This window comes from Triturus cristatus, chromosome 3_2 (genome assembly GCF_964204655.1).
Source record: "Triturus cristatus chromosome 3_2, aTriCri1.1, whole genome shotgun sequence".
In the NCBI taxonomy this organism is placed as follows: Eukaryota; Metazoa; Chordata; class Amphibia; order Caudata; family Salamandridae; genus Triturus; species Triturus cristatus.
Window position 1 is genome coordinate 76966948 of NC_140584.1, and position 26574 is coordinate 76993521.

Consider the following 26574-nt stretch of genomic DNA (forward strand, 5'->3'; position numbering starts at 1 on the left):
AGGTAAGCTACTTTGGCGGTATCTTGGGGTAACAGCTTAACAAATCGTGACGAATAACAAGGTATAATTAGATGATGAACGAATAACCCCGAATGCTAGATATGTGGGTGTGGAGGTTACGGCAAATGTAGAGAAAATTAGTGAGTTACATTTGGGACCACTACTCCGGAAATTCAAAACAGATTTTGTCAGATTGAATAATCTGAAATTTACATTAATGGGCAATAGGAAGCAATGTTATCAAAATGGTGTTTTTACCAAAAATCGTATACCTTTTCAGAGCCATCCTCGTAGAGATAGATAAGTCTTGGTTCCCAGGCTTTAAATCAGCTGATCTCTAGATCGGCCAAAGCCCCCGAAAAGCTCTAAAATTCATGACTCTTCCAAGAGACCGGGGTGACTGGGCGGTTCCACATTTCCAACTGTATTACTGGGCAACAATGATTCAACAGATGGCTGGACTTTTGGGTAGGGACAAGGCAGAACCAGAGGAGGATCCGACTGTCTCCATATATGAATTAATATTTGGAACGGATGCTAGTGGCTGTCTTATGCACCATATTGATTTTGCCTACTTTAAGAGGGTCGGATTCAAGGTCTTGATTGGTGCTTTCAAGATCTGGACTGCACTTCTGAAGAAACTTGGTCTTAGCAGAGTCCATAGATACACCCCATTGCTAAATAACAACTTACTCCCAGCTATTTTTCATTACAGATATATGAAGTATTGGGTTGAGAGAAGAGTGAAGATTATAGGGGATTAAGTCGAGGAAGGGGAGATATATCCTTTTGATACAATCAAAGAGAAATTCGGGCTGCAAAAAGGCATTTTTTTCAAGAATTTACTAATAAGGAACTTCTTGGCTATAAAAATCAGGAAAAATAGTTGGCTTCTCCAGGGTCCCTCTGCTGGATATATTACTGAGATCTCTGTCTTCATTGGCTACAATATATAAACTGTTAAATAAGGAAATGGGAGATGATTTGGCAAAGCACATGAATCACTGGCAGGACCTCCTACAAGCTGGGACTGGGGAATGTGGGGATTCACTCCTCTTAGGTCAGACAGCATTTATCTTGGCTAACCTTCAGGTACAATGCTTTAAAACCTGGCTCAACTTATATATCACGCCAGCGCGAATATCCAAGTGGTGGGGGGGTCCTCGGGCCTCCATTGTCCACGGTGTGGGTGCTTCGCTGCTGACACTGTCCATATGTTCACAGCATGCCCCAAACTTGATTTTCTCAGAACGGAGATTGCTAAGCGGCTGGGAGATATGCTGGGATTTGTGCTTGATCTGACCCCCTAGGTGATAATCCTAGGTGTGAGTAATCAGGATATGTCCTGGTCGAACCAGATTTTTGTGTTCACAGCTATGACCGTACTAAGACTCTGTCTGGCCACTGTCTGGTTAGATCTTGAACCTCCCTCTGTAAACCACTGGCTCGCAGACTCCTCGCACTATACCAGTGGGAGATGGCGGTGTATGAACGAAGAGGACACAGGGTCCGAATAAGAGGTTTTGAAATCTGGGCTCCTTTAAGAAGGTGGATCAATGGGGTGGAAGGATTCATTGAATACAGTTTGGGGCAGTAGGGCAGATTCTTATGTAATGTAATGTATATATAAGCATATAACCCTGTTGCTCTTCTGATTTCTCTTCTTTCTGCTTTTTTTTTGTGTCGCAATTCTCTTTTTCAGCTCTTTTGCCTAAATCTAGTTGCTACATATAAATCTGATTTTGATTTCAACTTGCTTTGGATCAGGGTGGGGTGGGGGGAGGGTTCCAGTTGGAAGGGTGTGAAGTTTATTGCTGTATTTACTTTTGTGGAATATATGTTAAAAATACTTGAATAAAGACCTTTTTAAAAAAAACATTTTTAAAAAGAATTTGCGGTTTTCAATTTGTGATTCAAACCCAGTCGCACATTTCGATTGGCAAAATTAAAGGATACTAACTACATCTAACCTTAAGTCCCTAAATCAAACCTGTTTTGTGCTGCCGCAGTGTTTGCCACTCTTCCAGATTCCTCACGAATGGCATCTAAAGTTCAGAAGGAACCATGAATCCTTCTAATTCAACATCTACCTTCAATCGTAGAATATGGATAGTTATTATAATATGTTCTTTATTTTCCTAAATCTCACTCTTCTTGCTTCTTCAGCAAATTGAAACTGATCCTGTACTAGGCCTCCCTAAACAATAGTTGTAGCATTCAACACCCATTTCATATTGGATTATTGCTCTTTTATTAGAGCTCATACTTGTAGCTTTAGAGTTCACCCACTCTGATTTATCCAGAAGATAGGCCAAGCTACATAAACAACATTAATACATACACTAAACACCATTCTCAATAAACACATACACCCAGAACAAGTCTGTAGCATCAATTATTTGATTTATTTTTAAATATTACAAAAATAATGTCATCAAATAAAAACGTGTATAAACAGGTTAATCTACAAAATTCTTACATGTAAACATCTACAGATAACTGTGCAACAGAACGACAAAAACATGAAAAGATGAATATTTTTGTTTGAACATGATTAAAGTTACATTTAAAAGCCGTCTGGATGCATAAATAATACATCGTCGCATATAAAGTGCCTTTGAAAATTAGTTCACTGTATACATATGGATGATAAAATTATGTTTGTGTTACTGCAGAACTAAATACAGCTGGACTAAAACTGTCCAGACATGCTTTGGATGCTACGAAACTGTAGCTGTGAAGAGGCGCACCCTCAACACGTGTATTGCTGATGACTAGGATACATCATAGACAGGGATTCAGGCGTTACCACAACCCAGAAACAGAAACAATAAAAAGCAGCAGCTCTTGCAGGCGGGCCTTCAAACAGTGGTGCCAGGTCCACCAATCAGGAAGGAGTCAAAGGGGAGGTGAAGGAAAAATCAGACGTCAAAGACACAAAGATGGGTCGAGGACAGTGACTGTTTTGAAGCTGCCCCATAGGTTGGCAGGGATTTCAAGAGAGGGATGGAAGCCTTATGCACAGAAATGAGACGTGAGGTTTTGGGAAATTGAGCATGTTGAGATAGCAAGCGAGAATGTGGGAAAAGGGAACTTTCAGACCTGATTTGTCTTATATAAAGAAAGTCCCCACTAGATAGTTATCAATCCCAACTTGAAAATTATGCATTATAAATTGTTCATTACATTATATCGAGGGACAAAGGAGTACTAGTGATGAAGGGCTCTACTTAAACACTCGCACAAAGTTGCTAAACGTTTTGTTTTTCAAATTAACCTCTTTGAGAAGAAAAGGTGTTGAGTGCACTTTGATTATCGACTGTCCTCGCTTCTACTAAATTTTTCATTTTATCTTTACAAAGTACTAGATCAGTTACAAAGGATGTAAATTGCAGTTGCTTAAATAATTTAAAAAAAATGAAGCTTCTTTCATGCACTTCACTAAGAAGGAATTCTGTAGTGTTCCATATCCCCTAACAAGACGTGTGTATGCATAAATGTGTTCCATTATTTGTTCCCAAGATACCTAAAGAAATATAAAAAACAGAGCGTGGCAAACATGTCATGTGCTGTGATATTTCACATTAGCAATGGCTGATGTCATAAGTGTTCAGCTTTGTGTACCTTTAATTAAAACTATCACCTGTTAGACAAAGGAACCAGAACAGACACGCCTTTGTTAGAGTTTCAAGATTACCCCAATTTGAATTAGTCCAAGGTACATTCACTTTATCTGAACGTGTGATATACAGTTATTATGTAAATCTGGAATGGACCCTGAACTCTTGGACCAATTTTGGACACCTCAGCGATGGAGTTTAGTGTCTGTCACTGCACAGACACTTGTAGTACGCCGTCTTTCCCAAAGCCATTCGCTTCAAAACATACATTTTATTTACTGCCTCTTGATTCTCATACAGGACTGAACATATGGCCAATTTACAGCTGCATGGCAATGGACATTTCACAGATTTCTGGAAGAACGGTAAAATCTAGAGGCATGCATTTACTCCACTCTTGGGATACCTTGGTGGTGGAAACCCTCCATTAAAAAAAAGGTGCAAGAGTAGAATCTCTCCAAAATCAACAATGTTGGCAACACCCATGGCAGATTTTCACGATATTCATAACAGAGACATTTAAATGCAATGAAGCTAAAGCGAACCCCACTGGGTTTAGCACCACCTGCTGTTACCAGCCAAACCTAAACCAAGCTAGCGTGCACTGTACAAGATACATCACTGTTGATAGGTCTGGCTTTTTATTTTTTTCAGCTATATTTGAAATAAGACTATACTGTACTACCTACGTGGTACAACAGGTGCATCTGAGCTCTGCTACTGGATTGCCTAAAGCTCGTGAAAGATAGTCTAACGTATGTAAATACGTCCATGGTCCCGACTCCATGCCCTATTTAGGGCATGGAGTCAAGACCAAGGAGAGATTTATCAGTGTTATACAGTACCAAACATATAAGGAAAGAATGCGCTCACTAAAACTGGCATGAACTGTGATTATTAAATATACCCCACAGATGCAGTTGCCTTCATCCACTCAGTTCACCAATGATCTGAAATTACAAGTTCACTGGACAGTTGCAGCCCATGTGGCACAACCCACCGAAGCAGCCTATGTGTTTCTCTGGCATTCTATTTTAAGCCTGAGGCCAGTGACAAATATTAGTATTAGAGACTGCCTGCAAACTAAGAGAGTCAAGTTAGTCCTCATTTTTTCTATTCAAATTCAGGGATTCTAATGTTAGATTTTATTTTATTTCGGTATTCCATGATATAAACCCAATCATTCATTCAATTTCTGTACATTACAGGCCAGTGTTTTTCTGAATCAAATTAGGATATGGTCATGGCTAGTCCATATTTATACCAGCAGCCTTGTACCATAGTTACAACAATTTGCAAAAAAGATAATCTGCATATGGTTGTAGAATTCCAACCGCACAAAGGCATCTCAAAGAACTTAATGCGAAAGATGGAACTATGAGATGCATGATCCTGATTTGCTCCAGAAGAAACACTTGTAAATAGAGTGTTAATGTGCCGCTTGTGCTAGCCTGCAATATAACAATGAGGTAACTGCCTGACCAGGTCACACAGAAAACAAAGCACAAATGAAATAAATTTCAGAGCAAGAGGATATTATAAGGATACTATACTTATCTGAAAAGTCAAGAGAAGCATAATTTCTATACTTCTCAAAGACAGGAAGCTGGTAAAGCATATTGTGAACCTCCTGTTGGTTAATCTGATTTGTCTCCTAGAGATCTGGGGAGTGGGATAGTTTTTCAGTGAATTTGCTGTAACTGCTTGCAAGTGCTTCCAGGTAAAAGGTCCTCTGTGTCTCAGAGCTTTAGGAGGTGCAAAACCTTAGATATCGCTTAATGAGCCAGGAAAGATACAACAACGGAGCCTCTCTACATTCATAAAGGAAAACCAAGTGAGGCTCTAGTAAGAACACACATATCGTTTTTTTTGGTTCAAAATCAAAGGGTCAATTGCATACCAATCACTTGTGGTTTGGGTGATTATGGAACAAATCAACTGGATGCTACTTACTAATTACATTCTTCAAGAGAAAATAAAGAAATACTTTACAGGATAAAGCTGTATTTCAAATAGGTGCATGCTCAGATAACCTATACAGGATCACAACACTTTGTAAATCTGATAGGCGGGTAGGATCTGCACACATGAAGGATGCAGAGAAAAGAGACGCTAAGCGAGTTCTTTGGAGACCGTGTCAAATCAGAAGTAAATGTTTAAGTCTGAAGTTAATGAATTATATGCTAATCTCATAATAAAATAGACTTCTATCTATCAAAGGCCGTCTATAATTAGTGATTTCCAATGCACGGCTTGGTGAGCAAGGTCCATGTCACATAATCAAGCCTTCCACTTAAGATAAACTTCATACAATGAACCTGAATAGATTCGATAGTTGCTTATCCCGAGGATCTGTCATGTATCCTGGCTCTTGAAGAACAATTTGGGAGAACCCTTCACCAGATGAAACGACCAAACTGAGACAGTTCTACATGATTTCAGATGTTAAACGATATGAAGTGCTTTGAAAGCTGCCACAGCCTGCTTCTCTTTCTCGTGCCGGAGTTGTAGTTCTTCTAGCAATGTCATTTGTGGCAGTATATTCATGTGCACCAGTGCCCTGTCTTCTTTGGGTCCTTGTTCCGGTGATTTCAAAGATGTCACAGGTTTGGGCTTTGGAATCTTCTTAGCATACTCCATGGCCTAAACATGAAAGAGACATTGCTGAAATTGAAGGGAAAGTCAAACTTTCTCAAGGAAAGAACTTTGGATTGGCAGTTGATACTCAACACAGTTAAAATGATTTGGAAGCAAATTGTATATTTATATTACACTAAGTTTCTACATGTACAAACTAGCTCTCTTTATTTCTTGACATATATTATTCCTTTATTCCTTGCACAACTTATTTAAATGAGTACTGTTTTTTATGTACTTTCTCCTATTGTGTTGCATTTGTATTAATATTTCTTCAATAAACTTACTTTTGAACTGGAAAATGATTTGGAAGAAATAAAACAATGACGGCACATAACTAAGAAAGACTACACAATTGGAGATTTAGGAAACTCTAAGGTGAGTTACATGCATTCATCTGATGAGGTCTGGAGACCATGAACATCATTAGAGTGCTTATATTTGATATTTTGGCAGCTGATGTTTTATAGTTTATGTTTAAAATTCGGCAGGGCAGGAGCCCCACTGCAACCTAGCAGAGTTCCTACTTTGCCAATCATTTAGTTCCTCCATCCCTCTTTTGAAGGTGTGGAAAACTCTGCAGTTGACTCCGCTGTCAGAGGCCGGTTGCCCAGCAGCTCATTTGCTACAAGGTCACAGGGTCAGTGCATTAGAAGTCCCACCCTATTTAGGACAAGCCTTCCAAACACCTATTTTTACTGCCTGAGGCTGCCATAAAAGGCAAGGCGGACCTGGGCAGGAAAAATAACTAATCATGTAATCTCCTTGAACATCATGGCCACTAATTATTTGTTTTTCAGAACAAACCTCTACTTTTAGGTGTTTATTCTGAGAAATAACATATTTCTAAGTGGGCTGCAATGACATGGGGTCCCGCTGGGCAATGCTTGTTTGCAGAAAGTGCTCCAACAATGTTGGAGAGCGTACGTCTTGTAAAAATGAACAACTGCACCATCTGGGCACTCAATATATGGCAGACAGTCCTATGCTGGGCTGGTGGAGGTGGCGGTTTCCGCCACTTTAACATTCTTTTGGATCACCTACTGTCGTCTAAATGGCCTGCGTGTATTTTGAATCTCTTATCACATGATACTACTTCAAAGTCTTTACCTCTGACTAGTCCAGGGCCCGGGGACACACAAATCACTCTGGCCAGAGGACCATCCCTCATGGCCATCTTAGGTCATATACGGGAATTGAGGAAGGGTTAGAAAAATATGGGCTGATCTGTTGCACCCACAGATATTTTGTTTTACATATAAGTTGTCATAATTTGTTGCAAAATGCCTTGCATTTGTTTCGTACAGCAACATGAAATAAAGAAAATGCTTCCTCTGTTGCTGAAACAGTATGTACCGGTAACAACTGGGACTGGAGACTCAGCATGGTCCTCGGCTAAGACCTGTGAAAAAGAAATACTCATACAGTGCAAGATTAGTGAGCTAGGATAATCTTATCCCAGCGTGTAGCAGGCAAGGAAAGTTTTAGGACATTCCCAGACACTGTGGTGAAATGCAGGTGCACAACACTCTGCCACTCTCCACACAGTTTGGTAACATTCTTTCAGAATGATGTCCGCTAACCACTTAGAGGTCTATGAGCCTCAAATAAATAAATTATCTAGTTTTCACAGTCAATCAGTTTATAGAATGGCACTGGAAACTCTTAGAACTTCCTCCATCACCTTATGACCAATATGTTGACATTGTTGAAGATCAACCCTATGTGGACTGTTTTTTCAAACGTTTTGTACAAATTCTCAAAATGATGTTAAATTTATTAGCAAAACAAAACTATATTCTGTGTCTAAACCAACTGTAGCTACCAAAGTCATATATCCACCTTTATAAAAACCATAATGTTGATTGGATGGTGATTGATGACACATTAAAATATGATTAGTTATGCTAGATGAAATACATAGTAGTATAGGAAGAGTTCTCTATGTACTCACTCAGTCAAGGAGCACAAATGGAGACTTTTTCGCAGTGCTTAATTTGAGCCAGTGGCTTCCAGTGCTTGGCACTGGTACTTAATTGTCAACATCGGCACTTTTAATAGTCTGCCACATAGTGGCGCTGTTTGTCTAAATTAGAGATGAACACAACAAGAGTTGTTCAATAATTCAATATACAATATATATGATTAATACCTGCCACCCAAGCCATTCTTATAGATTTGGGTGCCTGGTTTAGTCTGAAATGTCACACCTGTGGTTAGTAGTTGTGTTGGTTCTGTCACTGACAGCACTGGTAGAGGCAGTGGGTGGTGCACGCTGAAGTGGCCTCCTTTCAAGGTTTAGCACTGACTCATTGTGAAGTTTCTGTTTGAGATTGTGTTAAACATACTCAAGGTGGTGAATGTTAAAGCGGGCGACAAGGTGTGACTGGAAATTGAAAATCTGACTACCTGATTCACAGGATAATTTGGCAATCTGCAATCACAGGTTTACAAACTCTTATGGGAACAGAATTCAGAATTTTTGGATTCATACAGATTTTCAAGGGTAGACTTTGAAATCTGCAACAGTTGGAAAGTTTTCAAAAATTCCTATATAGCATGACGCAAAGACATCTGCATGCACAATTGAACATAATCTGAAACTATATATGGGGGAATGCCTTTATATGTCTGCAATTGCACTTTTTCCTCCATTGGAAAAATATTTGGCCTTTTGCAGAGAAATTCTTGGAGTCAAGAAACTTCGACACTGCCAGCTTCCCACCTACTGGGATACACAAATTCATACAAAGACAATAAGAATTATTGGGTGCTGAAAAATATTGTGTATTGGGAATGATGGGAATTGTGCCCAGCAGGCGCATTGCCTGATCCCATCATGGCGGTTTGGAGCAGTGCAAGAGAAGATGCTACACCCATCGGCTTTGTTGGCGGCCAATGAATGCTACCCAGTTTTGGAGGTAGCAACCTCGGAGAAGCTCCTGCAGGCCGCTGGATGTTGCTTCACTACAAACCCTGCCATAGGTGCCACCACGCCAGCTGCGAGGGAGTCTGGCACAGAATTGCGAACAGTTCCAAGGAGACACACGCTCATAGAGTGGGATTATTTCTGACTTCTGGTGGCCTATGGTTGATGGGGAATTGCTGTTAGCAGTCAGCATGGAACTCGCAAGTTGGATGAGTGCCTCGCCAGCTTTGCCTTTTCGTTTCTTTTAAGTGGATTGGAAGTATGATGGGTAGCACTGAAAAACCTGCCCTTTGCCTTTTTTTTTTCTTTTCTGCTGTGCCTTTGCTTCCACTGGGATAGATTTGTCTATTGCTGCTGGGTAAATTGTAAATTTAAAAAACAGCCGTGAAAAGACACAGAGGGTAGTGGCAGCTGGGCAGAAATGGTTGTATGTCATTGTGTTGCTGAGGCTGAGGAAAACAAGAGCTCTTGATGTGCAGGTTTGGGTGCGGCATCAGGAAAACATTTAAGACCAACTATTGTACTATTACATGGTGTTGTTTGAGCTAATGGACTGCAGCTTTTAGGTCCTATCAGCATAGATACTGATGAAGCCCTACCGGACTGGAAATATACACAAGCCCTATTAAAGAGGGAGCTGAGATGCTGCCCAGTAAGATGAAGAGCAGTTTAGAGACCATCGATATAGAGAAACCACAGTTTGGGAGCAGGTTATTTAACTCACTTTTCTCTGTCCAGAACACATAGGGCATGGAATGTTACACAGTAAAGAACAAGTTACTTACCTTCGGTATCTGTAAGAAACATTAGTTAGTTAGATTCCTCATCTTAGAATATCCCCAGGCGTCAGGCTGGATCCGGAAAGATGTTTCGTCAGCAATACCCCTTGCGCGTCGCTAGGCATCGTCTGCGGCTCTGCGTCCGTCGTCGGCGTCGTGCGCCGGAATGATGTCGTCGGAGTACTTAGACGCCGCCCTCGCGCGCTGACGTCAGTTCTTGTACATAGCTTTCCGGGGCCGTAACTTCCTCCCAGAGAAGATTCAAGTGATCCCCCGACATGCGGTGGTACTGTGGTGGCATGGCTGGAGGGGTCATCTCGAAGGGGAGGGAGTAGCCCCTTTGGACGATTTGCAGCACCCACCTGTCCGACGTAATGGAACGCCAGTGGAGCAGGTGATGGCGAACTCTGCCGCCCACTGGCGTCGAATGGGCCTGAAAGCTCGAACTAGGAGGGCTTTGAGGCGGGTGCTGCCGGGGTGGATGTGGACTGACCGACACGTTGTCCTCCAGTACCGCCTCAGCGGAATCCACGTCCACGACCGCGTGCAGGTGGTTCTGCGGCCGGTGGCTAGGCGGACGTGAGGAGGCGCCCCTTCCTTGGCTACGAAAGGTGGAAGTTTGCGGCCGCGGGGCTGAGAGACCCAAGGACTTGGCCGTAGCCCGGTAGTCCTTGAAACAAGCCAGCGCACTATCCGCCTTCTCGCCAAAAAGGCGAGTGCCATCAAAGGGCATATCCATGAGGGTACTCTGGACATCCCCCAAGAAAGACGTGGACCGTAGCCAGGCGTGGCGACGAAGCGCCACTGTGGTCGAAATTGCCCTCCCCAGCGAGTCCGTGGTGTCTAGTCCACACCGTATGGCATGCCGTGCTGCATCTCGCCCATCAGCAAGCACCTGGGTGAGCCGTGACCGGGCCTCCTCCGGACACAGGTGCAGCACGTCCTCCACCGCATCCCACAGAGAGTGGGAATAACGGTCCAAGAGGCAAACGGTATTCAAGGACCGCAGACCCAAACTCAGGGAAGAGAACAGCTTCTTTCTGACCTGTTCCAGCCTCTTGGATTCCCGATCCGGAGGAGCGGACGGGAAGGAGGATTGGGAAGTCGAGGCCTGGATAACCAGACTCTCGGGAGTGGGGTGTTGGGACAGAAAACTGGGGTCGCCCGGAGCAGGGCGGAGGCGCCAGGCCACGTTCCTATCCACAGGAGGTACTGTGGAGGGCTTGGACCAGGTGCCCTGCAGAACGTCTACGAGTGCCTCATTGAACTGCAGCAGAGGCTCTGTGGAGCTTGCTGACGGTTGAAGCACTACTGTGAGGACGTTAGTCCTCACGGCCACAGCAGGCAACTCCAGCCCAAGGGCATCGGCCGTCTTGCGCATACCCACTGAAAAAGCTGCACCTTCCTCCGAGGCCACAGTCGGAGGAGAGATGAAACTAGTGTCCGGGGAGGTGTCCAGACCACTGGCATCCCCCAGTTTGTCTGCCCCGTCCTGTAAAAGGTCGGCCTGTCTGGCCATAGGGTCCTCAGACCCCTCCCAGTCGCCCCCGTCATCCGATTCCTGATAAACAGGAGGAATAACCGGAGCCGGGCGGTAGATGAAATGCTCATGCATCGGAGTCGGATGCGACGTCGAGCGGCACCGCAACGGCGCCGGGCCCGGACCGGGGCTAAACCGGGGAACGGCGCTGTTCGGGGACGGCACCGGGGACGATCCCTCGGGGACCTGCGGCGTCGGGACCAAAGTCGTCGACGGCGCCGCGGCCGGAGCCGCCGGCTCGCGAGGTCACCCAGTCGAGCCCGCAGGGCCCGAAGGCGCGCCGGCAGGCGTCACCGGCGGAGCCATGCCCCTCATGGCCGAGAGTAAGGCGCTGATCTCCACCGGAGTCGCGTCAGTCCCAGGGACCGGCGGGTATGGAGACGGACGCGGCTCCTGTGGCTCCGACGGAGCCGCGGGGGTGGGACCACCCTGACCCTTGACCGAGTCGCGCGACCGGTGAGGGGAGTCCGAAGAGCGGTGTCGCCTCTTGGACTTCTTCGAGCGCTTCGACTTACCCGAAGACTTCGAGCCCGACGAGCGATGATGGTGACTGCGGCTCCACGACCAGTCCTTTGACCTCCTCCTGGACCGGGACCGTGAACGGCGCAGAGCCGAGTGCCGAAGCTCGAGAAGCTTACGGGACCGCTCCCGCCTAGCCTTCGAGGTCAAGGCCTGACAGTCGAGGCACAACTCTGCATCGTGGTCGGGCCCCAGGCAGTAAAGGCACGGGCGATGGTGGTCCGTCACCGACATCAGTCGATGACAGGAGTAACAGGCCTTAAAACCAGGCATCCTACCGGCACCAGAGTTGAGTCGACAGAAGACCAAAAAGAGTCAAAAAAGTTTAGTCAAAAAGTGACTAAGGGTAAGCTCTTCCCGGATCGGCGCTGACTGGCGTGGAAAAAAGAAGAACTGACGTCAGCGCGCGAGGGCGGCGTCTAAGTACTCCAACGACGTCATTCCGGCGCACGACACCGACGACGGACGCGGAGCCGCAGACGACACCTAGCGATGCGCATGGGGTATTGCTGACGAAAAATCTTTCCGGATCCAGCCTGACGCCTGGGGATATTCTAAGGTGAGGAATCTAACTAACGTGTTTCTTTCAGAAATAATTTTTATCACAGATGCAAACCCCCACTCTTGCTATGACAGGAGAAAGCAAGGCAGGGGCGCTACACAGGCACTCTGGGCACCACGATATAACTGGGGGTTTGGGCTTGGTTGACTTCACGCAGAATGGGACAGATAGAGAGAATCAGGGCAAAGAGGGTGCCAGAAGCAATCCACTGCTTGATGGAAAGCAGTCTCATGTAGCTCTTACCACTGGAAAATCACTCCCACCAGTGCCAGTCAACAAAACTACTAGCAGCTCCACCTGCCTGCTTCAGTACACAATACCTGGTAAAGATTTGCTGTGGGAGATGAAACCATATCAAGGTATGCAACAGGAAGATAAATCCCCTTTAACGGAAGGCAGCACTGGAGGTCAGAATGGACTCGACCTACCTAGGCTTAAAGCAGCGTTGACAGCATATATGAATGAAATTGCCAAACCCATGTCATTGATTTGCCCTCAGCGGGAGGCCGTGGGTATAACCCAGGAGAATATAAATGAAGAAAATAAACCTATAAAATCGGGAGCTAATCCGATCGGTATGGACAAGGAGAAGAACAAACCTCAGGATATCTTGAATGAGTCTAATACAGAGTTATGTGTTCTACTCATACACATTCTGACAGATTCAGGAGATGACATTAGCTGAAAAGGAGATGGCATGAGAATTCTGAATAATCTACTCCTAATTGAAAAAAGGCCTACAGGGTATGAACTCCAGATTTGCAAAAGCTGAACAAAGGATCTTGGATTTAAAGTATGTACAACAGTCTTATTCTCAAACAGTGACTCAGCTTCACAAAGAAATGCAACAAGTGAAAAAATAACTGGAGAACCTGGAGAACAGATCATGGCGGGCAAATCTAAGGGTGGTGGAAATCCCATAGAACTTTGCGCATAATAAAGATTTGATCGAATAAACGTAATAGCTACTATCAAAACAGGCCTTGTCTGGTCAACTTTGAGATATATCTACTAAAACAGCCCACATGGTTCCTTCAACTCCACCTAAGGCAGGTGCAAAACCATGGACCATTTTGGTTTATTTTCAAGTTTTATGAATTCGGGAAGAATTCTCGAGTAAGTAATTCAACTAAAATCATTTAAGGTGGGAAATGACTTCTGGATCTCGCGTATGAAACATCCAGATTTTGTTGGGAACTGAAACATCTATCTGAATCTTACAATGCTAAAGGGACTCTAGGCTCAACTGCTGGACCCTGTCAAACTAAACGTTTTGTAGGGTGGGGGCATTTTCAGACTTTCACAGAACCTTCGGAAGCAGAATTTTTGGTGTCTCATATGGATAGAACAAGGGTGAGAAAGTATAGCTCCCGAGCTGCCACTGGGGCAATAGAATTCACCAATTAGATAGCAAGGTGGGTTGCTCTAGGATTCCCGGGGCTAGGAACACTGGATGAAGATGAAGCTCAGGGGCAAAGGGGGAATGGGGGTGTTGGTAATATGAGCACAAGGTTATTGGTGGCGGCAAGGCTTTGAGGAGCACTGCAACAGGAAAACTGCTGGGATACAGCCAAATGTGATTCTACCACATTGACCACTGGATTGTATGTGTGTATGGTTACTTTTAGTACTTGGGGCTTATTAAGATGGCGGTTGGAAACTACCATCTTTGGTTTCAATTCCGACCGGCTGACTATGAATCAGTCGGTTGGAATTGGAACCAGCCGGTTTTCCGGCTGGCTTTCGAAGGGCTCAAGGAGCCAGTCGGAGGCCGGCCTGTAATCCCAAAGGGCAGCCTTTCCACCTTTGGGATTTTGATGACCGGATTCTGGCAGGGTTTCCATGCCGGCCTTTCCGACATGGAAACCTTGTCAGAAAGCATGTTTGGGAGCCCCTAGCAGGGCCCCCTTGTGTGCCTGGCCTCCGGTTGGGGGCCGAGGGTAGTCCCTGCACCCCATGGCAGAGGGTGCAGGGACTGACACCACCTCCCATTTCCCTATGGGAGCAAGCATGAACTAAGGTCGGTTTACGGCCGTAACACATGCTCCCATAGGGAAATGTCGGAATGGGTTTTGGGTTCCGGCACTATTTCACAATAAAATATATAATACTGCTTAGTATTAAAGGGGCTCATTATGATGGAGGGAGGATTGACAACGCCGGCCCGGCAGTGGCGATCCTCCCGCTATCACAATGAGATTTACCCACCGCCAAATTAGGATGGCGATGAGTGTCAAGGCGGACGCAAAGTCCGCCACTGGCAATTGTTATGATTGCCTGCCGGGCGGAGCAGGGCCACTAATATGGTGGCGGTGCCTAGCGGGCACCGTCCGCCATATTAGGATCAGGGTATTGGACAGGCCTTTCCATGGTGGCAAAACTGCCAAGGAAAGGCTGGCGGGGATTGGCTTTAGGGACCTTTTGCGGGCCATCTCTGTGGGGGGGAGGGAGGGTGCACTGGGGGTACCCATGGTACCCCCTGCAGTTCCATGCACCATGTGGCAGGCACCCACGTGTTGCCTGCCACGTGGTGCAGGGAAATGCTGTGCATGCTCTTTTACCATTGCGGACGGTGCTGCAGCTAGCAGCACCGTCCGCAATGGTAAAAGGCCAGGATGCACCCGCCATTATGGCAGGCGCATCCTAATTGCACTGGTGGGACCGCCACACGTCTGGCGGGCAGTCCTATGCCCGCCATTATAATGAGCCCCCTTCATGATAATGCTAAACCTCTCCATTTCCTACAATGGAATTATGTAATGTGCCAGGGATTCTATTGTGGGGGAGATTTACATTTTTGTCTTCCCCTTCAATTAATTCCTCAAATCCTAACCGCACTCGACATAAGAGATGGACGGAGCAGATGTCTGCTGATTTGGCACTGGGTTAGGAGTACAAGATATTTGGCAAAAACAGAATTCAACTGGCAGAGAATATTCTTGTTTTTCAAAACGACACAGGTCAGCTTCAAGGATAGATGTAATCCTATCTCCTCATACTATCCATAAAATTTCCCGGCTATATCATGCACGGTCTTTTTTGGATCCCGTCAATGGAGATTGATTTTTTTTTTTAAAGATAAACAAGAACATAGAAAATGTTGCAGTAGTATGGTAGGCTTTTAAGGCCACAAATTGGGGCCTTGCAATCTCCTTCTCAGTGTATCGAAGTAAATGGTCAAAGATGAGCAATACAGACTACAATTGGCTGTTGATAAAGCATACTATAAGGCTGTGAAAGTTCACTCAGAGCAGACATACTATAAGTGGCTGGACAAAGGGGAAACCTTTAAGGATTTCTTTTTTTAAAGAAAGAGGTTCTAAATATCTGCACTTTTAACAATCAGGTATAGGAAGTGAGGGGGGAATGCAGTGCTTTTTGCCTTGATTGACTAAAGAAAAATCACATAAAAATGTGATCACTCAGTTTGGGGACCTCAAAACTGGCACTATTCTAAAAGAGAGTCAGGTAATTGGAAACATCTTCGTGCATTACTATTCCTCTCTTAATTAGAGATTGAAGTGGCGGACTACATGGTCAGACCTATTAGTGGGGATGTAGTCAGGAATGTGAACAAAACGATTGCCAGGATCTAAAAATATTGTATGATATAAAAATTGTGTCATAATAATGTTGCTACAAAAATATAGTAGAACAAAATATAGAAAGTACAAACATAATTTTCTGTATATATAATATTGTTTTTAAATATACTGTTGTATTAAATATAGTTGTAAAATTATATGAATATATACAATAAATATTAGATGTTAGTATTAATAATATAATTGTTTTTTTAACTACAGTTTGTAATTTAATGTGTTATTCACATTTCCTTAACATTTAATTAATCATTTATATTTTAGTAGCAGGTTGCTAGGTTTGTAGGATAATAGGGTGGGAATTTATTTAAAGTAAAAATTGTATTTTCATGAAATCATTTTGCATGGTAATTAAATATTTAACTGGAAATAAAAATTTTTTTTTTAATTATTAGTTATTTTAAGTATTTCAGTGTATTTTTAGATTTTTAATGTAAAGATATTTCTGTATAGTTTAATTGCTAGTTTATATTTTAGTAGTAGGTTATTGGGTTTCGAAGGGACCAGGGTGTGAAGTTATTAACATTTTGCATTATTTTTCCAAATTATTTTTTATGAAAATTAAATATTAAATTGTTAGATGATTGTGTGATTTACATAACTGCTTTTTTGTTATGTACATCAGGGTGCCGATTCCGATCCTGGAAAAAAAAAATTGCGTACGAATCGTATCCGTATATTTGCACGTATGAATTGTACAAGTACCGTACAAACAGCGAAGTACGATTCGTACGTTAAAAATACATACGAATTGCGTCGGGAAAATGGTCCAAGAGGGAGCCGTAAATTTTTACGTCCGAATAGCGTCGGGAAAAGTGTCCGATAGGAAGCCGGACATTTTTACGTGCAAATCGTAAAACAGAAGTCCGAGCGCGCAAGTACGATCCGTACCGCCTGTCCGAATACACAACCACATGTAAAAGGCCCCGTACGGAGCGAACGCTGTAGCCAACATGTATACGGGTAAAATTGTGCCCGGATACGAGTCGTACAGCCCCCTCTCACCCCGCACATGTCAGCACCTTACCCCCGTATGTCAGCACCGTACCCCCCTCCGCACCGTACCCCAACACCGTAGCACAGTCCCGCACCTGTACGGGCCGCACCCCAGGCCCGTCTCCCAGCCCCGCACCTGTACACCCCGTACCCCAGGACCATACCCCAGCCCCCCACCTGTACGCGCCGCACCCCAACATCGTAGCCCAGCCCGTACCTGTACGCACCATACCCCAGCCCCATACCTGTATGCACCGTACCCCAACACCGTAGCCCAGCCCCGCACCTGTACGCACCATACCCCAACACCCTAGCACATCCCCGCACCTGTACACACCGTATCCCAACACCGTAGCACAGGCCGCACCTGGACACGCCGCACCCCAGGCCCGTCTCCCAGCCCTGCACCTGTACGCCCCGTACCCCAGGACCGTACCCCCCCACCTGTACATGCCGCACCCCAGGCCCGTCTCCTAGCCCCGTACCTGTACGCACCGTACCCCAACACCGTAGCCCAGCCCCGTACCTGTACGCACCATACCCCAACACCGTAGCCCAGCCCTGTACCTGTACGCTCCGTACCCCAACACCGTAGCCCAGCCCGCACCTGTATGCACCGTACCCCAACACCCTAGCACAGGCCCGCACCTGTACGCACCGTACCCCAACACCGTACCCCAGCACCCTCACCCAGCATCGCGTATGTACGGACCGTACCTACGCGAAAAAGACTCGTACAGAACCAGGACACTGTAAAACAGCACAAGGAGGGTCAATCCGACTCGCACAACACCACAAAACATGTCAACATGACAAAATACATCTCTATGACTGACCTGGCACATCCAAACAGGCAAACAGAGGCCCAAATCACAACCACCTCTTATAACACATCCACCACAAATTCAAACACAGCCACACCCACAAATGGACCAATAAAAAGGGCCCACACACACAACCCATGAGCCTTTGCAACAGACCCACTGCTGACAGACACCACAGACAAACAACTGCACCTTACTCACACCTTAACTACACCTTAACTTACACACCTTCACATTCACAACCACACACCCACAACCATCCACACCCACACCCCACACCATGCCCACAGACAAGAATCCAAAGTTCACAACGGCGGAGCTGGAGCTCCTTGTCAATGAAATCATCAGAGTCGAGCCACAGCTGTTTGGAACATTGGTCAGACAGACCAGCATAGCCCAAAAAGCCAGCCTGTGGCAGAGGATCGTCGATAAGGTGAATGCTGTTGCGCCCATCCGAAGGACCAGGCATGAATGCCAAGCCAGGTGGTACGATCTGCGCAGGGCAGTCAAGAGGAAAATGAACGAGGAATACGCCCAGAGTAACATCACTGGAGGTGGGCTGCCCCGCAGACCCGTACATTACCATCCCTGGGAGGAGAAGGTAATGGCCACGCTTCCGCCGGTGGGAGTACACGGAGTCGAAGGAGTCGCAGAGCCTGGTGAGTACACAAACAACTCACGTAACATGGGGGGAATGGTATCCACACCACAAATACACCAAATGCACGCAACTTACCACAAGCCCTCACCGCACACAACCACACCCATAAACCACGCTCATGCCACTAACGTCTCCATGCCCCATTCACAAATAAAGGCAATGCCATGTCCCTGGCCACACCAACCACAAACCCAAGACTGGATGTCCGGGATGCTGGGAGGGTGGGGCTCACACAACACATTGTGCAACTCAGAACCAGACACCAATGCCCACAGCCCATATGGCCTAGGTAAATACCCATGCACCATGCCCAATGCACAGGGACTGGCAAAGTACTGACATGGTAGCTGACACTTGGCCCTGCTGTAGGCAACACAAGGCCCTCCTGTGACCACTGTACACTAAAACAACAACTCCACTACCTCAAGTACCCAGCACAGGAACTCACACACACTGTCATGCCAGCATGCACCATGAGGGGACAGACACATCACCTGGGAGACCCAATGACAAATCACACTACACCCAACAGCAGGCCCGGTCACACACCCCCCCTCACACAAGCACACACCCCCGGGGCAGGCAACAGATTTACCCACTCTCACAATGGACATGTGACACAACAAGACCAATCCATAGCCAAATAAGCATACCAGCCAAAAATCTACTGGCAAACACTCAGGAGCACATACCAATCTGTCCCCCGCAACATCCCCATCCCCAAGTGTACATTGAGAGGAATGCTGCGCACATCCAACCACCCGGAGGAACTGTGACTACTTGAAAATGTATGAAACATGGATGTGGCATGAAACAGCATTAACATTGTCTCTCTCTCACACACAGGGCAACGTCATCGACCTCCCCCCAACAATGGGGGGGAACAATCACAGTCCCAGGCTCAGCGTGAAGATGATCCCACCGGCAGCGACGACTCCCACCCCTCCGTGGATGACCCGACCAACCTGGCCCCTCTGGTGCCCAAGCCCCTGCAGCACCTGCGTCAGGTACATCTGTGCCAACCACCACCCCCATTCCTGCCACATCCCAGGAGACACCCAGGAGCCCTGCTCGCACTGAACAACACAGCCAGTCTAACCAGGAGGGATAAGGTTCTCCGAGCACCCAGGAGGAGGCAGACGACCACGCTAATGCCATCCCTCAGGGGTCCCGTAGACCTGATGTGCCCACAACGGCAGGCCAGGCTTGTGTGGGCAGGGGTGGTGGAAGTGGAGGCAGGCCGAGGCGAGAACCTGACCAGCCAGCTGAGGGAACCGGTATGGCACACATACGCCACATCCTGGACACATACCGGCGTGACACCAGGGGCATCAGCCAGGTTGTGTCGAGCCTCACAGACATCAAGGGGACCCTCAACGAGATGAAGAACCTGCAGGCCGAGCAACATGCCAGTCAACAACAACACCAAGGATGGATGGAGGCAAGACTGGCTGAGCTCCTGGCGGTGCAAACGGACATGAGCCGTTCACTCCGTCGGATCGCCGACAACATGGGCAACCCTCTCTGTGCCACCAAGCGAAGACCACCACCAGCCACAGGGAGGGAGGAGGAAGAGGATTCGTCCGACGGAGCATCACAGACATCGTCAAGGCCTGCATCTGAGGGTCCCACGAGGAAGGTGGGTAATCCACGGAAAAGACCGTGAGAGTCAGCGGATCATCAACATCTCCCAGGTCACCTGGCCTGGCATCTGGACCTCTGGCGCAACAGCAGCACCTCACCCAATGACATTCTCTGCCGCATGGACTTGCTGGTCACAGTCTGACCAATGATGACCAACCCTGTGGTCTGGACTCTGATGACTCCAACTGACAAGGATGCCATCTCCCTCTGTGAACTTTGGATTCTATGCACCCGGTAGAGCACCTTAGCACATCTACCAAAAGACTCACCCCACCAAAAATAAATTCTTTTTTTCTTGTCATGAGATGTTGCTGTCATTTGGCATTAGTCCACAACATATGTGTGTGTAAATGTCTAACTATGCCTGAGTGTTGAACCAACTCCCCCCATCCATACCCTGGGATCTGAGTCTGGTACAGGACACACATGGGTCACAAGTTATCATTCAATGCAGACATGGAGCACAATACTCACCTGTGATGGCCTCAAGCTGCTGAGGGGGTGCTAGGGAAACTGTGAGGACACACCTATTTGGAAGAGTAACATTTAGGCGTAGAGGTCATGCCTCATTTGGAGGTTCCCGGGGAGGGAGTCCCAGGTATGTGTTCCCAGGTGGGAGAACTATGTCCTGCATGCAGGAGTACAGTGGATCTGAAGAATGGTGGCCAGGTCAAGGTTGGGTGCACGGAGATGGCACTACGGGGTCTTTGGATGACAGTGGTACAACGTTGGTTTTGGGTCAGGGTTGTGGCCTGCCTCCTGAGTGTGGGTGAGGAGTCTGAAGGTCATCCTGCAGCACACAGTGATCCATTGCAGCTATCTCTGCTGGACGGTGATGTGGCTGGGGCACGGGATGTTGACGCTGAGGTGTGCAGATGCAGCCTGGATGTGGACAAGGGTCCCTGGATTTTGGATGTGGCTGCTCCGTAGAGGGCAGGGCAGTATTTGACACGGATGTTGTCGTGGACCTGGGGGATGGTCCGTCTTACCTAGGAGGGGATCTATCTGGGGATCATGTGCATAATGCTGAGGGTGTTGCAGTGTGAGGTACAGATGCTGGTGATTACCATGGCAAATGTGAGCAAGCAATCCATGATGCACAACATCTTGTGTGCGTGGACACTGGGTGCCTGTGCGGGGTTTCTGTGGGTGGGACACAAGCAGTTGACCCAGCTGTAAGGGGACAATCCTCAGATGTTGACCTCAGTCCTGTACAAGTCCAGCCTCAGGTGGGTGCTGTTCTGCCATTCATCAATGGATCTCATGCAATCTTGAATATTGGAACTGGAAATGTCTGCATCCTTGGTGAGGGTGAGGAACGCCTGGCTGTCAATGGCATACGAGTTGATGATGAGGTCGTGTGCGCATGTGATGGTGGGTAGGGGGGTCCTGGACACATTGTAGAGTGACACGCTGAGAGATGATACCTGTGCCATGTGCCTCACAACGACAGCATACTACATGCAGAAGCCTTGAGTCCCACTCCCATGGCCTTGCAGGGGTACAGAGCCGGTGGGGAGAAGGAGGAACATGACCTGGTGGGTGTGACAGGTCCTAGAAGGCGTGGCAGCGCTGTGTAGGCAGTCGGAGTCGCACACTCATCATGCAAAGGTGTTGTGTGTGCGCTCAGTGCATGCCTGAGAGCAGGAGGGAGATGTGTGGATGGACCTTGCTTGGAGGGTGGCTGCAACATCAGACTGTAGTGTGATGTGGGTCATGCAAGGACCTGAGGGTCGTGCAATGTGCACGTTGCATGTCCAGCCATTGGTACCGCGTGGACGCAACTGTGGCACAGACAAGCTGAAGACAGCCAAATGAATGTGTCGAGGGAGGAAGGGAGGAGCACCTTTGATGTGTGTGTGTGTTGACAAATCTGGAAACTACGTGTGCCCTTGCTGCAGTGACTTCGACAGCAGGCGGCATGTCCTGGGAACCATGCCACAATATCCACATAAAGACTAGGATGTCAGAAAGGAATACTGCAACAGGTGTATGTCAAGGAAGGAGTTACCGGTTTGCAATGGCACACCCAGAGACAAAGGATGCACAATCACCAAAGATGACTGACACCGGATCATGAAACTGAAGGCCGAGCTGCGCACAGGAAACACACCCCAGAAGGTGTTGACGGCTCGTGGGGGGAACTAACATGCCAAAACACATACACAGCCATGGACATCATGCACAATAGAGAATCAAATACATGAAGAACAGCATGCAGGTTGCTAATCTACACAGACTCATATGCACAATCCTTGACAACCATGCCAGAGATGCCGCATGCACAGTGGCAAGAGACCTGCATTGACAGAGATGAGGCACCTTGGAGGCTGAGGAACACCTTTATTACTCAGGCTCACACCTATGCAAAAGCATCAACATTAACAGACTCACAGGTCTATTGGATTAACATATGGGACCTACACCAGACACCCCCTTTGCACCACAGATGCTGTAAATCCATTATACTGGCACACAAGTGAAGGGGTTGAGCCAAACATCCCCTGCTGCACACGGAGAGGCTGCAATTCCCCATTGAGCATCATATGGGGATGTCCCGCAATATGTCCACCCGTAGCCTCCCGTATGTTTCCGAGGGAAGTTGTACACACATTGATGCCTTCATCACAAACCACAATCCCATAACAGATGACTGTCACGAAGTGTGACTATCAATTCATGTGAGTCATGCCACATGTCATGTGCCCCATGGTGAGTCGACATGTATGCATAGTAACAAAACCTGCACAGGAGCAGTGCCCATACATTACAAACAACTACCACACCCAAAAAGCCTTGCTGCAATCCTTACCCAAAGGAGACTTTTCACCATGTCCGTGCATGTAACGCTGATTCAGCACACGTTGCATTACTCATGAGGAATAGCAGGAGCACAACGATGCCACAAGCAGACAGCATGCGAAACTACCTGGGGATGAGAGACACACAAGAAGTCAGGAATAACATAGTCATCCGCATGCATGGTCATGTACTCTACATGAATAAGGTTGACACCATGCTAGTTGTCAATTGAGTGTGTCAGCTAAAATGTGTGGAATGACATCAGCACTCGAGTGACACATCAGCACACACCTCAAAGTCACTTAGCATACAGTCAGCTGGACACACACATTGCAACACATGCCACACAAGGCTCCAAGCGTGCACACTCAGACTCAGGGACTCACCATTATGAGAAGAAGTTGCGTATGAGCTGACTCCAGATGTCCTCCTCCTCCTCCTCCGCACTTGCCTCGTGACCAAGGCCGTCATCCTCCACGGGTGGATGTTCCTGCTCATCGGGATCCAGGATGAGTGGCACAGCTTTCTCCACTGCCATGTTGTGCAGCATGCAGCACACGAGGAAGATTTTGCAGACCTTCACCGGTGCATATGGGAGGGACCCGCCGGTCTTGTGGAGGCACCGGAATCGGCTCTTCAGGAGGCCAAACGTCCTCTCAATCACTCGCCTGGTCTGCCCATGGGCGTTGTTGTAACGGTGATCTGCAGCTGTTCTCGGTTTGCGGAGAGGCGTCACCAGCCATGGCATGTTGGGATAGCCAGAGTCCCCTACATGGAAACATCATGTAAAGAAGTGGGTCAGGAGATGCTGTCACATACTGAGATACCGCTGAATACTGGACAAACAGAGTCAACTCACCAACAAGACATGCTCGTTCGTTGTGCAGCTGCAGCGTCATTTCTGGCACCCTGCTACGCCTCATGATGTAGGCATCGTGTGCTGACCCTGGAAAACGTGCACAGACATGGGAAATCACCATGTTAGCAAGACACACCACAAGGGCATTAATGGAGTGGTAATGTTTACGGTTACGAAAGGCTACCTCCTGTGCCTGTGGTGGTACCAAAGCCACATGTGTCCCATCAATGGACCCAATTACATGGGGCATCCCTCCCAGGGCATAGAACTCACCCTTGATACCTGTCAACTGCTCACGAGTTGGAAAATGGATGAATTCATCCAGGTGCTCCAACATGGCTTCTAAACCATCATGCAGGACACGGCTGAACATGGTCTGGGACATGCCACCCACATCAGCTATGGTCAATTGAAACGTACCGGTGGCAAAGAAATGTAGGGCTGACATCACCTTCATCTTGGGGGTCAGCGCAGTCGGATAACTGTGTCGCAGTTGGAGGTGTGGTGCCAGCCTGTTTGTCAGGTCCACAATTAACTGTTGGGGGAATCTGTAGCGGCGTATGCAGTCACGTTCCCTCATGGCAGCCAAGTCTGGCATTGGTCGGGGGAGAGGCGGTGCCCTGCAGAAAATTGGAAGGAATAACGAAGATTGAGTACATTACTACACCAATGTCAATGAACTGAGCACATGTACAACAGCTAATACACATATGCTACATACAGAGTCTGGTCTGTGCAATACATCCTGCACACGTGTGCCAGCCAGGTGATACTCCTACCAAGAGCCAGCTACAAACATGGATAGTCAAGGTCTACATGACATGCCATGAAAGTAGCTGTGGGCCAGTGTGAGTGAACAGCCAGACACATTACACGAGTGACATACATCCACATATGTGCATTTGAAGGATGTCATCTCATACAGACAGCTGCCGGCAAGCTAGACGCACAGGTCATATGTTATGAATAAAGGACAGACCACACACCTTGCCATGAAGGGGTACATGTCAAAAATGATCACACAGACATTGAGACTACGCAGATATGTCCTAAGCTCGCAAGTCCCTGTTAGATGCATACAGACACACGTTACGTGTTATTCCACATGTGTCCTGGTGTGCGTAATAGTGTGACATGGGCATCTACACACAGACACATGTTGGATGCAGCTACAGCAGATGCCATTGACGGAACACCAACAGCAAGATCATGGGAACACATGACACACACATGACATAGTCACATCGTGGCACGCTGGTAGTGAGATGTCAGGTGTCATCATCCGTGTACCTGGCATCAGGGGACAGTTGCGGGTGTTGGGGACTGTGCCATGACAGTGATGCAGTGCTTGACAAGTTTGAACTACATGCACACATGTAAAAGGTGTGAAGGGAAAGTGTGCCACATGGTGCCCCATCACCCATGACATGTGTACATAGGTCATCACACAACTATTGGGTTAAAACATGAGGAGACATGTGCCAGCTCACTGCCTGACACACCTAGGCCCTACACATGATGCACTGCACTGACAATGACTTGATGTCCATCCTTGTGCGAGTCAGACACCTCCATTCCTTTCCTGTGCGCCTCCTATCACCAGTGTAAGCTGTGAAACGCACCGTACACACGCTCTGAGGGCGTGTGTACGGTCGTATCACTATATGGGGTTTGGGTAGGTGTATGTGTGTGCGCACGGACCGTACACACGTACGTGTACACACTGGTCCTATCCCTATGGTAGTGTTGGAGTAGGCGTACGCCATAGAGATACGGCTCGTACCCGCGTGTGTACGGCCCGTAGCACTATGGTAGTATTGCGTAGGCGTACGCCATAGTGCTACGGGCCGCACACACGCGGGTACGGCCCGTAGCACTATGGTAGTGTTGCCGTAGGCGTACGCCATAGTGCTACGGGCCGTACTCACGCGGGTACGGCCTGTAGCACTATGGTAGTGTTGCCGTAGGCGTACACCATAGTGCTATGGGCCGTACACACGCGGGTACGGCCCGTAGCACTATGGTAGTGTTGCCGTAGGCGTATGCCATAGTGCTACGGGCCGTACCCGCGTGTGTAGGGCCCGTAGCACTATGGCGTACGCCTACGTCAACACTACCATAGTGCTACGGGCTGTACATACGCGGGTACGGCCCGTAGCACTATGGTAGTGTTGCCGTAGGTGTACGCCATAGTACTGGGGGCCGTATATATGCGGGTACGGCCCGTAGCACTATGGTAGTGTTGCCGTAGGCATACGCCATAGTGCTACGGGCCGTACACACGCGGGTACGGGCCGTAGCACTATGGTAGTGTTGCCGTAGGCATACGCCATAGTGCTATGGGCCGTACCCGCATATGTACGGCCCGTAGCACTATTGCGTATGCCTACGGCAACACTACCATAGTGCTACGGGCCGTACACACGCGGGTACGGACCGTATCACTATGGCATACGCCTACGGCAACACTACCAAAGTGATACGGACCCTACACACGCGTGTAAGGACCGTATCACTGGAGTAGTGGTGCCCTAGGGGTACGTGTGGAACGCACTGTACCTGTGTGTGGATAGTGAAATTACATAGGGGACACATGAGGG

General features: G+C 47.4%; 1 protein-coding gene across 2 annotated transcripts in view; it reads right to left on the bottom strand.

The window, feature by feature from the left end:
- Nucleotides 1–5954: 5954 nt before the first annotated feature.
- The window catches only part of JHY (junctional cadherin complex regulator), a 369313-nt gene continuing 348693 nt past the window's right edge, over nt 5955–26574 (bottom strand). For both annotated transcript variants that reach the window (XM_085647263.1, XM_085647264.1), the window contains one exon: nt 5955–6263. In XM_085647263.1, the coding sequence (XP_085503389.1) occupies nt 6066–6263 (198 nt within the window). In that variant the 3' untranslated portion in view covers nt 5955–6065. The remainder of the gene's footprint in view (nt 6264–26574) is intronic.